The 15393-nt window shown below is 49.9% G+C and overlaps 4 protein-coding genes across 4 annotated transcripts; 2 read left to right on the top strand and 2 right to left on the bottom strand.

Annotated features, from left to right (window-relative positions):
- Nucleotides 1-3579: 3579 nt before the first annotated feature.
- QC761_608878 (uncharacterized protein) lies at nt 3580-3903 on the top strand (the record flags this gene model as incomplete). Its single annotated transcript, XM_062881306.1, has 1 exon — nt 3580-3903. The coding sequence occupies one exon, from the start codon at nt 3580-3582 to the stop codon at nt 3901-3903; it is 324 nt and encodes a 107-aa protein (XP_062730020.1).
- A 2065-nt stretch (nt 3904-5968) lies between these two features.
- QC761_0098160 (uncharacterized protein) lies at nt 5969-10107 on the top strand. The gene is made up of 2 exons (XM_062873070.1): nt 5969-7155; nt 7213-10107. The coding sequence occupies exons 1-2, from the start codon at nt 6913-6915 to the stop codon at nt 7261-7263; spliced, it is 294 nt and encodes a 97-aa protein (XP_062730021.1). The 5' UTR covers nt 5969-6912; the 3' UTR covers nt 7264-10107.
- QC761_608890 (uncharacterized protein) lies at nt 7946-10230 on the bottom strand (the record flags this gene model as incomplete). Its single annotated transcript, XM_062881307.1, has 3 exons — nt 9600-10230; nt 8992-9545; nt 7946-8938 (listed from the first exon to the last, which is right to left on the bottom strand). The coding sequence occupies exons 1-3, from the start codon at nt 9676-9678 to the stop codon at nt 7946-7948; spliced, it is 1626 nt and encodes a 541-aa protein (XP_062730022.1). The 5' UTR covers nt 9679-10230.
- A 381-nt stretch (nt 10231-10611) lies between these two features.
- On the bottom strand, nt 10612-13059 carry QC761_0098180 (uncharacterized protein; the record flags this gene model as incomplete). The annotated part of the gene is made up of 8 exons (XM_062873071.1): nt 10612-11007; nt 11088-11295; nt 11362-11453; nt 11516-11618; nt 11697-11982; nt 12041-12107; nt 12289-12883; nt 12944-13059. The coding sequence occupies 8 exons, from the start codon at nt 13057-13059 to the stop codon at nt 10612-10614; spliced, it is 1863 nt and encodes a 620-aa protein (XP_062730023.1).
- Between the last annotated feature and the right edge of the window lie 2334 nt (nt 13060-15393).

Below are 15393 nucleotides of genomic sequence, written 5' to 3' on the forward strand. Positions count from 1 at the left end.
GCGATGCCTTTGCTCTTCAGCTCCGCGATAAGCGCCCAAAAGCCCTACGTCGATTCCCCCGCTCTCCAGCTCCCCGACAACTGCCCAAAAGCCCAACGTCGCTTCATCATACAATCCTTATATAACTGCGAATAAAGTTCATCGTTTATCTAAAGCGCTCGTGAAGGCTATTGCTGGCAGTTCATCTAGCAAGAAGTGGCGCAAATGGTTCGGATTAGACAGAGGGAGCTCGGCAAGGTCGAAAGCAGAAGATGGACCACGAATGTGTGGCAGGATCTCCTCAACGAACTCACCAGATAGTATTAAACAATAGTTAACTATAGTTTCCCTTGCTAACAGGATCTAGTGAATACTACCCTCCATACTGAGCACGCTTCTCTATCAGCACCAACAGCCCCTCCCCTCCCGCAATTGACAGCGGCTACCCCCAGCCCCCTTCCTCCGGCAGCACCGCCTGCGCCTTCGGACAGTGCATCGCACACATATCTAAGCAGCTCTTTCGGCAAAGCCGCGGAGCTACCACAGCCGGCGACAGATGATAAAGCGACTAATGCCAGTGAGCACGCTGCTACGGATGGAATACTTGAGCCTGGGCTCCCTGTTATCTTTGATAGCGTTCGCGATAGCCACCCTCCCAGTGTTGCGGAGATCGAGTACGTCTCTTCGTCCTCGGCCTTTACATCTCATTAGCAGGCCATTCTACCAGCGTTGTGGCAGTCCACGATCTCAACTTCAAGATAGCGCCAATCACGCGCGTGAAACGTAGACAAAAGGCGACAAGCTCAGGCTTAAAGACTTCCTCCCTGTCTACCTTCCGAAACCCGCTCGTATAATACTCTCCGCGTACAACTCCAGCCCGGCCATAAACGCATCGGCTATTAAACTCGACGACCATGCACAAAAGTTGTTACAATGGCTTAGCCTAAAGCGGAAGGTAAACTACACCCTACTCCCAAACTGCAATATGTCCCCACCCTGATGAAATATAGGACGATGCCAAGCAGAGGCCCCTCGTGTTCCTCTGTCATAGCCTTGGGGGGTTCCTTGTCAAAGCAGTCAGTAGCCGGTCCGTCTCAAGGATTTCCTTTACTAACGAAGGATAGGCCCTTACCGAGGCGAAGTTAAACGAGACATACAACTCAGTTTTCGAAGCAACTTGCCTTCTCGTCTTCTTTGCCACCCCGCATCAGGGCGGGAATGGCACCAGCGTCGGCAAAATCGCCGCCAAGATTGTCGGAATAGCTTTGGCAGAGCCCAAAAACGACCTTCTGAAAGCACTCGAGCGGAACTCTAAGGAAACGGTAAGACAGTTCCAACAATCCCGCCACCTAACCGGCAAATATCTCGTCATTAGCTTCTATGAGGGACTACCGTATCGTGAGATAGGCATCGTACGTCTACTCGAAAATCCCGGAAAGAGAACTCTTCTAACCTCGAACAGCTTGTCGACAAGAGATCTGCAACCATAACGTATATTATAAGCGAGTCGTACAGTCTCCACCACGACGCGTCCTCCTTACACCTAATATCAATTTTTTCCACAACCCAACATGCCTCCTACCTCAAAGAAAGCCAGGATACTCTTAGCCCTTGAGGCTCTTCGAATCAATGAAAAATTAAGCCTCCTAGTTGCAGCTAAGCTCTACAACGTACCAGCTATGACCCTCTTTAACCGATGCGCCGGCCGGCCTGTACGACGCGATATAACACCCAATTCGAAAAAGCTGACTTAATCGGAAGAGGAAGCTATTGTCCGATATATTATTGAGCTATATACAGGATCCTTTCTAATAAGACTGCGTAGTGTGGTAGATATAGCCAATTATTTGCTCAACGAACGCAGTACGCCTCCTGTTAGTAAGTTCTGGGCCCACAGCTTCGTTAAACGCTAGCTAGAGCTCCGGACGCGTTATACGCGTAGATACGACTATTAGAGGGTTAAATGCGAGGATCTAAAGGTTATTAGCGAATTGGTTTACGTTTATATAGAATACTATAGCCAAGTATAGTATCGTGGCCGACGATATTTATAACTTTAACGAGACTGGGTTTATAATAGGTATTATCTTCGCAGATATAGTAGTTACAACTTCGGATAGCCGTAGTAAGGTAAAGCTAGTCTAGCTTAGTAACTGCGAATAGGCAACGGTAATCTAAGGAGTTAATACTGTCGGCTGGGTTATACCTCCCTTTATTATCTTAGCTGCGTAGTATTACTTCGCCACCTAATATACTAAGTATAACCTCCCGGCCGACTAGCGTATCGCAATTACCGATAATAGCTAGACTCTTAATGCGGTAAGCCTAGATTAGATTAAGTACTTCGATTATTATACGGCGCCCCGGATAAAGGGTAAATACCGGTTATTAATCTTCGACGGCTACGAAAATTATTACTTAACCGAATTCGAGCGTTACTGTTGAAATAGGTGTTTCGCAGGCCTGTATGATGTAGGCCTGCGCTGGGGACTAGTGATTGGCGCAGTGTACACGAAATGAAGGAGGCTTTATCTGCAGCCTACGACAGTGGCTAGGCACTAAAGGAAGATCAATCACAGGGACGGCGCCCTACAATACATAAGGTGATCACAGTAATACAGGCTTGTGAGGCACTAAAAGATGTGGTGAACCAGTATATTGAATTGACTTATCAGGCAAGAAAATATCACAGTGAACAGTCCCAAGGGCAAGCCTCTTATAGATCTTCGGCTCCGTATTCCTCCCCAATCTCTTCTCCGTTGCCGTAGGCTAAGTGTCTGAAACTCCGGGCGCTAGCTATACGGATCTCCAGGGTAAATCGGAGGTCCGTTCGGAGGTCTGAAAGCTTATTATAATTGCCACTGCAGAGCGTTGTTGAGCACTGTGATTCTAAGCCATTGGTTGTTTCCCTCTCTGTATTTTTGTAATCATGGAGGCTACAGGCAGACACAATCTCTGCTCAGGACTCTGAAGATGGAAGCACATACCTTACCTTACCGGCTCCAATGCCAAACATTGACTCCTGAGTGCAGGCCAGGTGCTCTTTACTGGCCCGCGGCTATCATGGAAGAGCACCAGTTCCGCAGCCGATTATCCTCTGAGCAAAAAGGTATACTTCAAAGTGACAAAATGAATACTTAAAGCGATTCTGGCATTGTATCAGTCCAAGTCTTTTTACTTACGAATATTTCTTGCCCTCATCCAGTTCGCTGCTGGTCGGCCTTTCCTTTCACAACAATGGAGCTCCCGATGTTTGACAACCTCCAAATTTCCCTACCTGCCGTGTCCAAAAGGCCCAAAAACCTCACCACTGCGATTCCGTGGGATGGTGTGAGCAACGAACCCAGGTCTCCGTACACACCAAAGCTGTCAATTCGAAGCAAGGGTTCGTCACAACCATCTTCAGAAAACTGGGTCGTTACCGGAAGTGAGATTTTCAATCAAGTCAACATCCACAAATGCTTCCATCTGCCGGACATTGCTCCAGGTCTCGAAGAAAAGAATCTCCCGGTGTTCGATGATTTCAGTCAGTACGGCGGAACAAGCCAAGAGATTCAAGAGCTACTTGTCGCAAAACAAATTTCCAGGCTGGCCTCCATCATGTTGTACCCTAAGCCGCTAGAGTTCAAAGGATCCGACAAATTAGCGGTGGACTCCGTCTCCTCCTACGAGACTTTGGTCAAACTCTCAACAGCCTTACTCCAATCACTTGATATTGTTGAGTACGACGGAGAATGTCTCACGGCAGAGCAGGGCCATCTGGAGAGGCTTGCTAGCATCGTGGTTGTTAGGAGAGTTCGTGTTTCATTGGACTTTACTTGCAACGAAGACCAGCCCACAGCACCAAGATCCAAGAGGGCCCTTTTACGAGAAGAATACTTTGGACGAGATTCACAGTTCCGACGGGGAATACTGGATGTTTAAAATCTTCTCCTCCATAAATGAACGGGATATCACAAACTACGAACAACTTCATTGACGACATATGAAATTAGCAGCATGGTCTACGAGACAGGTTTGGAACACTTCCAGACGCTTATCTGCCAGGACCAGGACCAAAACTATGAAAGGAAGCTCAGATCCCACCTTGATCAGCTGTGCTGGTCACGTATTTCATCAACTTAACCTCACCCTTGGCCATATCAAGTCCAAAAGGATGGCTGGCCGAATAGGCTCTGCCTTTGCCCGGGGGCAACGCTTTTCACCGCCGGACCCTCGCGCAGCCTCCGTAAGGACGCATGTATCGTGGAGTATTCTTAACAAGAACGGAGAACAACAAGAGTCTCCCGAAGGAAATCAGCGTCGCGAAAGACTCGAGCTCGGGTCAATGAGTAACGTCATTGTCGTGATCATCCCATGGGTCTTGACTCTTCCATCAGTGGCGGACAGCTTGAACAGACTCCTGCGCGGTATAGCAGAGCGTGATTTATTTCTCAAGGGCAGCGCCAACCAGACAATCGAGCTACAGCCCCATCCGAAATACTTTGCATTTTACTGTCTCAACACGGAAGAGTACCGGACATTACAGTACTCACGTGGGCCTGAAAGAGTCTCGGTCGCTTTCTAATTCACCCATCACCCGAAACGGCTTGGTGAGCGGCAAAGCCGTGGGCAAGATTGGTCGTGCAAGCAGCTTTGCGTTCGACTTGGCTACTTCCCGACCCCCGAAGCTATTTCAAACGCCATTTTTATTTGGCAAGTCAGAAAAAAGTCAGCTAGAGGTTGTCAGGAGAAACCAGTCAGCGTTCGATTCAGCCAACCACGAGATGAAGAGGTGGGTCTTGGGGGAGAAGGGCATCAGGGTTCAATGCAGGTTGTACATATCAGCTGTTGTTGCCCTTAGTGCCTCCTTGGTTATTGGTGGAATATCAATCGGCATCACAGTTGGCGACAGGATTCCTGGAGTAGATCCCTTCAACATCACCACATATTGCTGGGTTCTGGCTGCTTTCGTCGTCTTGATCTTCAAAAGCATCCGTGATCGCGACTGGCCATGGAATGATTTTCTACATGGCCAAGTGTTATGCAGGAGCGTCTCGGAACTAGCATCAGTCACAGGGATCCAGGATCAGTTGATCATTGCCTACCTGTTGTACCGCGAACCTACATCTCGGCTCCGTACTCGTGGGCCTTTCAATGTGTTTGACCGGGTGCATGATGATGGTTTCTCCATCGATTGACTAATAAGTACTTGGGCCACGTTGTAAAGCGGTCCCATAAGCATAGAGGTTGAGTCTGCCGGGGGCCGTGGTCTTGTGTGCCTGGATTTACGCGGTGTTGTACGCTATGGCAGGGTGAACTCGTAGAGATCCGAATTCTCAGCTATGAAGGCGGATGTTTTGTGCTGTGAAAGCTTAGAGAAACAGAAGGTACATCATGGACAGTCGCATATAACTTTGAACCATGAGCGCCTGGTATGGTTTCGAACAATCGGGCTGTATGGTGACACCAGTGCAGTGTATATCTAGGCAGGCTTAGGTATTCACACTATACAAACAAGAATAATGACTATAAAGAGTACCAAGGGCTATCATGTATCATATATTTTGGACAGGCCGTGATTTCGTGTATCGGGATTATGAAGTGTCGTCCGAGGGTTTGATCAGGAGCTTGATTGAGCGAGTGGATGGTGCACTTGAGATCTATCTTGATCCACGTACGATACTGTTTCTGTTGCAGCACACAGAAATTAAATAAGGAGGTGAGCGGGTGCTCACTATTGATAACGTCACCGACATCCATGATGGTAAATGAGGGCAACCAAGCTGCGGAGTCGGCATGTGACAAAGGCGGCAAAAGCTTAAAAGCCATCAACTCAACCATCGACTAACACGAGAAGTTTAAACCCTGGTGAAACGCCACAATCTACCTTATCGGCAATAGCCGTTGGCGTTTTGATTTCCTTTTCTTTGAGTTCCCCACGCGCACACTTTTCCAAGCAAAAAAGGAATTCTCGGAATTCGACATTCAACCCTCCTGCTTGACAATCGATCTCTCATTGCGTGTCGTCGAATCTGACACACAAACGCCTCACAGTGATGGCGCCCAATTTGCTCTCCTGTGTCAACATCACCGCGCTACTATGAGGAATCCTTGACGAACTCCACATTGACGATCGGTATCACAAGCTTGAGCTGCTCTTGTAGAGCCTTACACGAGTGCTTGCTCTCCTACATGGAAGTCCCAGTCAGAAGACGATTCAAGGATGCACCTGCAGCTCTCGTTGCCGCCATCAAACTTGCCCGGCTTGCCGAATTAGAACGTAAAGCACCTCTTGAAGAGGATCCACAGGGACGCGTATTCTGGGATGGGCTTATCTCAGAAGATGACGAGAATCGCCGTGAGTTCGATGATTACATTCCTGCACATTTAACATACCCAGAGGTCTCCGAACACATTTATTCGAGCGATAGACAATACCGGGAGTTCCAAAAATATCTCGAGCTCTTTCCCTCTCGGAAGCACAAGTTTGATGTCATCGCCGATTTGCTTCAGCCCTCCCCTATCATGGGCTTAGATGACGTACTCAGCCGGCTCGAGCCCACGACCAAAGAGGATCAACTTCGCAGACTTCGTTTCTTGTCTGATCTCTGCCGTTGGAACCAACAATCGACCAAGTTCATTGAGGGGTTTCTAGCGTATCAAGCTCGTGTTGCGGAGAGAGTGACTCCCCCATTCACCACTGAACAGATATACACAACATGCCGTCAATGCGAAGTACCAGCCTGGGTTCGATTGTCTGAAATACAAGATCTTCAAGAACAATTCGACTGAGGGATACTTGTTCGCCGCAGAAAGCCAAAGATCAAGTTCGGGTCATAAAGGGGTTATACCAGCGGTGGGACCGGGCATTCTTGAGGGCGAACGAAGCTACCGGCCCCGTCAGACGACCACTTTCGCGCACTGAAAGGTCTCGGTTCCCTTCTGGTTGCTATGCTCATTCATGAACCTATACCTCAGTTCCAACTGGCCTTGCGCCTGTTTGTTTGGGGAATCCATCACTGGAGAGTTGAAGAAATGGCGACTATCTCCCATATGGTTAATGAAGAAATGTATACCATCGCCCGCATGGTGAATGAACCAAGCTCGTGGGATGGTCTTGGAACGCTCGTCACATTGCCCCTCGACCCTGAAATCGGCCAGCAGGAAACGCCACGAACATACTACGATCCCATCGTAAGTTCATTTCGGACAGGATTTTGATGCGTTATACCTACTGACATGAATATGCAGATACTGGCCAGCCTTCGCAAGTATAAATGTGAACGGAGCCGCCAGTCTTAAGTGTTTAAGCCGGTGTTCAGAGACTCCCGACGTGTAGCGACCATCCTGCAGGAGGTTGTTGGCGTTAAGTTACCAGCAGCCACCACCCGCCCCTCCTCTGAAATCGAATTACAGTCGAGATCAGCAATGAATCAGGACGCAGCTCAGCAATCAAATCATGCTTGGCTATGATACGCCAACAGTGTCTTCACGATACCGGAGGTTTATCGCAAAAAAGACGCTACCCCGTGCCAATTTTCCACGATGCAATAGTCACTTCTGATGACGCGGACCATTACTGCCACATAATAGTCCGTTCTGATGCCGCGGACTATTTCCGTACTAGACATTACCGTACTTATGGATGGAGCTTGCTTGATCGTGACACAGCTGAGGCTTTATGGCTGGACCAAGAAAGCAACTATAAGGACATGGTCAACGAGGCTTATTTTGACGGCCTCGCCCCAACAGAGTCACATGATTCCAGTGTGCCCTTGATCGTGATCGGATGGCAAACTACACGTTGTAAGGAATGAAGGCGTTCAGGCTGAGCATAAAATTTGGGTAAATATGTACCTGGTTACTTAACCAAAGTTCTCTCTTTCCTCAGATAGTGCACTACAGATTTCATCAACAGTCATATCCTGGTCTTCAACATATCACTCCCATTCATCTATTCTATCACCTCAACCCCCCCCTTTTTTCAAAACCCCACAAAATCCCCCAACTCCAAATTCGGCACAATCACCGGCTTCGGCCCCTTCTTCCTCACCAAAGTCCTCTGCTCAAACGCATACGCCAAAGCCAGCAACTTCTCCTCCTCAAACATGCCGCCCAAAAAGCTGATCCCAAAAGGAATATTAGGCCCCTGCTGCACCAACCCCCTCGCGTTCCTCGTAACGTTCCACGTGGCAGGGTAATACCCCAACGGCAACGTCACAATCGGTGCCCCCTGAATCGCCGCCTTGGCAGCAGCCTGACTGGTGGGTAACACCACCGCGTCAAGATCATTTCGCTCAATCGCTCCCAAAAGACCGCCCTCGCCACCCCAGTAGAGGTTGCGCTGGTATTCCTCCCAGAAGCGAATGTCAGAGTTGTTGTACCCGAGCTCGAGCGCGCCGTCCCAACGGGCGGTGTCCCTGTCGGGGAAGAACTCCAGGTTGGAGTTTTGGGTGAAGTTGCGGATGTCTTCTAGGGTGTGGAGGTTGTAAGGGTTGTGCGATAGAGAATCAAGATACACCGCGAGGTCAGAGACAAAGCCTGCGCCGAGGACGATGGAGGTTGTGTTAGGGGAGGGGACAGTGAAGTTTGCGTCGACGACAGTGGCACCGGCGGATTTCATTGTGTCGATGGCAGACCAGAAGGCGGCCATCTCTACCGTGCTGGCGTTGGGGTTGAGGGTGTTGTAAGGGATGCCGATTCTTGCCCCCAAGAGGGAGCTGGCGTTGAGGGCGGAGACGTAATCCGGGATCTTGGAGTCCTCCCAGGGGATGGTGGATGTGTAGTTATCTCTGGGGTCGTGGCCGGCGATGGCTTGGAGGATGATGGCGGCGTCTTTGACGGTGCGGGCCATGGGGCCGATGGTGTCTTGGTGGGAGGAAATGGGGATGACGAGGTAGCGGGAGGTGAGGCCAACGGTGGGCTTGATGCCGACTAGAGATCCTTTCTGGGATGGGGAGATGATTGATCCGGAGGTCTGGATGGGTGTCAGTTTCAGGATCATGTTGTGAGATTGCTGTTGTTACGGACCTCTGTACCAAGGGTCGCAAGACAAAGACCAATGGATGCAGCAACGCCACTGCCGCTGGAACTACCGCCGGGGTCTTCGTTGGGATAGTAAGCCCCGGTTGCCTGACCACCATACGCTGACCAACCACTGGACGAGTTACTACTCCTGTAGTTGGCCCATTGACTGAGGTTGGCCTTGCCGAGGATAATGGCGCCAGCCTCACGCAGCTTCGCCGCCATGGTACTGTCATGAGGAACCTTCGCGCCCACCAGTGCAAAGGAGCCAGCAGTGTTGTTCATCTTGTCCGCTGTGGCAATGTTGTCCTTGATCAGAATGGGAATGCCATGAAGTGGACCGAGAGTGGTCCCGTTGGCACGCATAGCATCCAGCTCAGCGGCAATGTCGAGGGCATCTGGGTTCACCTCATTGACAGCTCGTAACAGAGGGTTGACCTGTTCAATGCGTGCCAAGTAGGCCTTGACCAGGTCGACACTGGTGAAGAGACCTCTTGAGAGTCCTTCCTCCAGGTCATCGATGGTGACCTCGGTGAGGCTGGGGAAAGGGACGCCCTTGACTGTGGCATTGGTCAGTTAGATATTCTTTTAACTTGAGGTCAGTCAAACAATACCTGTCGAGCAGTTCCCGATACCTGCAAACCCCAGCCAGGCCGCAGAGGCAGCAATGAGAAGTCTTGCAAGTCTCGTCATGATGCCAGTTCCTCCTCTAGGATGTTGAGAATGAGGATGAGAATGTCTTTCTTCTGTCCGATTCAGATGTCGTGGTCCATCTTATATAGCAGTGCCCTCATCAGTATCACGGCATTTCCTCAGCGGGACGTTACCTCATCCACACCACCGTGCTCGGATCCGGGTTCCCGGGATGCAGTCTTGCTGGTTGAATGTCGAATCGTGGGCCATATCGCGGGGGTGGCTGGCAAAGATGCCGGGTACTGCCAGATAAGAGCCAGCTAATTGACGGTTGGAAAAGCTTGGCTGACGACGACCCTGCGTGTGTGATTGGCGGATATGGAGACAGGATCGAATAGTTTTGCTGGACCTTCAGTTAGTCACGGTTATACTGTTGATTAGAGATAGCATCGTGGGGTTCTCAGAACCCATGCAGCTGTTATCGGCGGGGTTTACGGCAATAGTGCCAGCGAAGAGACCGGCATTGATTATCTTGGATATTCATAAGAAACTCCATGCTTGCAAACGTCACCGGAAGAAGACGTCAACGAGATTCGGACCTTTCGCTCCGGCCATTAGAACGATCGTTTATCTTGGCGTGAACCAGCCCTTTGGTACCCCTTTGCTACAGAGAGTGGAGTATGCCAAGGTTTGTTGATTTTGAGAAGAAAACCGTTACTGTGGCAACTGATCAGGGGCAAGATGCTTTCTTCAACACTACAAGAAAGCACTAGGTGCCTTGCAGACAACCCGGAATGGAGCAAGTAAACATTGCAATTACTCTATTAGATCCCACAATGATATTCTCAACATTCAAAAGTTTCTTCCTGCGCACTTGAAGAAATGACAAGACTTCTACCAACAACCGAACTTTTGACTCTCAAAGACCGCCACGCCCCTCAGACAAACGAAATCCGCAAGAAAGCGGTGCAAAGAAATGAAAAAACATCCACTCTAGAGGAATCCGATCCGGCAGCCTCCCTCAAATCCATCCTCCATCTCCGACTCTACAACAGGCTCCATTTCCAGCTCAAACTCCGCATGATCATCTCCAGTCCTCAACATACACCTGAGCTCACCATCAAAGATCATCGACAGCATAACGTTCTTGAGCCTAATTCGGGTCACCATCCCCTCATCATCAACCAATTTCTGCCAGTCTCCATATTTCAGAGCCCTCATTGGACATCTGAAACGACACATAGGCTTGACCGTCTTGTCCTTCCTCGGTGGGGGATTGTCAGAGTTACACAAGCAAACTTCGATCACGAGATCGGTGTTATGCCGGCTATCAAAGTCGATAAAAACTCGATGTGAGACCTTCATCCCGTTGGAATCTGCACGATCGCCCTTGTGATACAACAGCCAAAGGTTAAGATTTTTCGTCATCCAAGGGTCGTTCTTTTCAAAATAGAGCTCGATGAACTTACTTCTTTGAAGTACCACAACATTCTCTTCATACGCGAAACGCCGTCACGTCCTATGTACATCTCATCTTTCAGGGGCTGATATCTAGGTCCATTATGTTCGCTTTCGGGCACCAAAGCTTGGATCCCGTAGCTCTGTCTGACCACCCTGGAGATGATAGAGATCCCCTCGAGAACAGCCATGGTTGCTCCACGAGCAACGGCGGACCACCTAGAGTTATAATGTGAGACATTGACTTTGACCCCACACACATAGACGTTGGGAAGAACCACTTACGTCCTTCTGACCTGTAAGATGTTGTTGAACTGCCTGTTGAGAGTTGAATGCAGATATCGCGAGGAGCCAAGGCCGCCAACAAGAAATATTTTCTGATTAATCGAACCATCAGCATTGCATCACGCGGCATCCTCTATGGTTGCTCTTTACTTACGCTAGGCGACTTGGCTCCTGCCGCCTTGAGCCGCTGGAGTTGTTCGCCGATAAGAAACCGAATTCCCGTGTAGCTGGCAGAGAACCACTGTTCCACAACAGCTCTTAATTAGAAGGAGAAGTGTTAGCACTTGTGAAAACCAAAAACAAGGAAGAATCACGACCGTTTGGAGCTGACATACCTTTCGATGGATACTATGTCAGTCGGCTTTCCTCTACCCACCAACCTGTCCAGGCCATGCTTGGGAATCAGACCCCGTGGTAGGTTCTCCAACCTGACAGGCTCAACAATCCTCTCACGGTTAGCTGAGGCCGGCGTGTGAAAGTTGCGTTTCAGCCCATACTCCCACGCATGATCGACAAAATCCCGGAATTCCTTGCTGTTGCGGATGCCGGGCCGGGACCTGTTACCAATCGTAATATGATTTTCGAATGCTTGGTCGATAAGGAAGGCACCGCAAAGTTTACCTGTGGTTCGTTGTTAGGCGGGTCCAAAACCCATAAAGAATAATGTTCCATTACTAACCAGCGCCTTCAATAGCTTCCCTGAATCGAAGGGGGTGGACAGACTCAATAGTGTAGGTGATAATATCCTGAATCGGTTTAGCAGAGCGAGCAGATTGTAGTGAGGCAGGCTAGTGTCAACTCACAATTGTTCCGCCTCCACAATCACAAACCATGAATGTCTCTCCTCTCTAATCATTGCGTAGTTTGCTTAGCGGTGCGATCGAAAAACGGCATGGTTGTTCCCGTGTCACAAAGGGGCGAACTTACTTTTACAGGGCGTTTGAGCTTTTCTCTCAGCGTGCAGAGAGCCGCGGCCTCGGACTCCTGAACCCAAGAAAGGGTAACGAATCTGAACGGAGGTGGGTCCGTGATACCCGCGAGTTGCGCCGCTTCGATCATCGTCTTGTTGGCATACTCAGGCCACATGGCAGGAGTGGCAATGGCTACCTTCAAGGGCACTCCATCGAGCCCTTCAACTTCGCGCCCAATTTCTTCCAACGCATGCTCCCATACTCCCCTCAGAAAATCAGCAATGAGGCCGACTAGACCAGTCTTCTGGTAGCGTTGACTTTTTTGGAGTCTCGAACGGGCTTCAATGAGCTGTTTACTACTCCGCACATCAACTCCTGCGTCGCCTTCACGAAGAAGCAGGAGCTTGAACCACCGTATGGGATTGCTGGTGGGTGAGAGGCAATGATATCCCCAGGCTCCGGTTTCCGGGTCAACCAAGGTAGGTACTTGTGCTTCGTCCAGTCTTTGTTGATAATGGTCGGGGTCCCCTGGCCAACTCATGACATCGTAAATGTATCGTGGATCATTGGGATTCCATTCGTGGGATCTTGTCCAGGAAACACCAGAATAACTAGTGAAAACGTGAGTATGAGATTTTGAAATTCCGAAAGTAAAGGCTGATGGGGCTCACGTGGTTCCAAAGTCGATACCAATAGCGATGAAGTATTGGTCAACGCCAGCATGGGAAGGTGAGGAGGAAGGTGAGATGGCTCCGTCTTCGGCCACTCGTGTCAAAGCGCTAGCCATTGAGGCGGAATCTGAGTTGTCATTCAACATGTTTGGAGACTCGGGACGGGCCGGCTAATGCAGGGGCTGTTGACAGTTCAGAAAGTCAGGAACATGCATACCTTGACACTACAAGAGTGGCAAATAAACAAGGCCATAGGAGCCAAGATATACAATTTCCATTTCAGCCGCTAGATGTCGAGGCTCAGCCTTCTGTCATACCAAACAGCTACCTTTGGCATGTTACACCAAGTCGATCACTTGACGCTATGCTTTGGGCAGCAGGCAAGCGGGGGCCCAACCTGTGAGGCATCCAATGTGGAAAGCAGGAAATGCCCCCTCAGCAATCAGAAGACGACATATTGTCATCCATGGTGCATTGGGTAGTAATCTGAACCTGATAACCGGTTTTAGTGACAAACCGGGCGCGGCAGAAGGTGTGTATAAGACGCATTTCAAGGCATAACAGCTCCTCAAGATTGAAGATGAACTCGATACTGAGGAATAATAGCTCATCTGTCAGGCCGGCCTCTGCAAAAATCTTCTGATCTCGTGCCCTGTGAAGACATCGCCTCGGCGCCACGCAGCAGAATGAGGGACAAGACTTCAGCGGATGCAGATGGGATGGTGATGGTGATGGGGGTCAACGGATCGGGCAAAACTGTATTTGTGGACCTCCTCAAGGCAGGCTCTGGCAAGGTCGGAAAAGAAATTCTATCGGGTACGCACAGTCTCGGTTTTTTTCTAGTTGAAGTTAGCTAACGTGAAATGACATGACGCCTACAGCTTCTCTGCAACCTCAAGCGGTCAAGCTCACTGTGGATCGGAAGCCTCGCTCCTTTGTCACGGTGGTCGACACCCCCGGATTCGACGACACGCAGCCTGCAGACGCCACAACCTTGATAAAGATCCTACGATACTTGTCGATCCAATATACGCTCAATATTCCACTCAAGGGCATCCTTTACTTCCATCCGATCCACAAGCCTCTGGACTGCAACTCGACGTATGATTACCTGAAGATGCTTCCGTCACTGTGCAAGGGCCCCGTCACCCTCGAGAATATCATCATCGTTACGACGCGGTGGGATGAACTGAAGGACCAGGAGACTGGCATGCGTCGTGAGCAAGAGCTCATCGATACCTATCTAGGTTCGATGTTGGAAAAGGGGGCTACCATGATGCGGTTCCACGGGTCAGCTGCAGAGGCGCAGGCGATGGTATCGAGATTGGTGTCCAACGATGACAGTTTTGAGCTCGATGTCCAGCGGGAACTGGTGAACCAGGAAAGGCGGGCGTGGCATGTGCACCTGGACTTGAGTAAACGCTGCTCTGAAGAGCTACGTCTGGTAGAAACCATGGGCGAAACAGTCGGGCAAAGGGCCAAGGCGGATGCGAAACAAGAAAAAGGGAATTTGAAGCACTGGTTTCATCGGACATCGGCTGAAATTCGTGTTTTTCTTGGGATCCTGGATATTGCGTGCGGCAACGGTGGATGGTTGACCTGCTAGGTACCTTAGTGAGGGTTGTGCTCTTTCCAGGTTGCCCGGGAGGGGTACCTGCCTCGTTGACCCCCAAGTTGAGCCGTCACACGTCACACTTCTCTTTCATGCAAAAGCCCTCCATGGGTTCTTTCTGTCATACATCCAGCCCGTTCTGTATGTACCGTACTTCAATTGCAGAAGTTGTGTCGGCAATGCTTTGCCAGCTCAACAGTCCCATGAGTCACACCAACTAAGGTACCACAATTCCCACCCAACCAGAACAAGTACCTGCGTCCTCGAACCAACCACCAATCACCTTACGACAGGCGCTCATCTTTGTTAGCCCCGATATGCAAGACATTATCTAGACCCTATTTGCATACCGCATCATGATTTGTTTGAGCCACGGTGCGGTTGGGTCTCAATGAATGATGAGGCTTCAAGACCTTTGGGCGGTCGGTGCCTCGGTTTGAGGACCAACTCATCCTGATCTAGAGTCAATACCAAAGGACGTCAAACAATGAGAAAACTGGCCCTACAACGACAGTTGACCGAGTCTCCCACACGTGAGGATACCTACCTTCACTCTGGTTCTTCTCAAAACTTGGAGCAGATCTGGATACCAACCGGTCTGTTCATCTCTAGGTGAAAAGTCCGCTTCTGGCATGTCTTCCATGGCCTTTTCGCTACAATCATGGCAAGAACGCAACTTTCAAAATACCCCAGATGCCTCTCGAGCAAGAAGAAGCCCCGGGCTTGGTGTCTTACTTTATGGTGAGGTTACACAACGCTTGTATGGCCTTCGATTCCAGATTCAACAATGGGCAAACTGGTACAGCCAGAAAGATATCGGAATCTGGACATGGGCGAT

This window comes from Podospora bellae-mahoneyi, chromosome 6 (assembly GCF_035222275.1).
Source record: "Podospora bellae-mahoneyi strain CBS 112042 chromosome 6, whole genome shotgun sequence".
Lineage (NCBI taxonomy): Eukaryota > Fungi > Ascomycota > Sordariomycetes > Sordariales > Podosporaceae > Podospora > Podospora bellae-mahoneyi.

Excerpts from the sequence above, each read along its gene's own strand:
- QC761_0098160 (XM_062873070.1), top strand. The coding sequence starts at position 6,913 with ATGCTCATTCATGAACCTATACCTCAGTTCCAACTGGCCTTGCGCCTG. Across the intron at positions 7,156-7,212 it reads GAACATACTACGATCCCATC|ATACTGGCCAGCCTTCGCAA; the intron begins GTAAGTTCATTT and ends ATGAATATGCAG.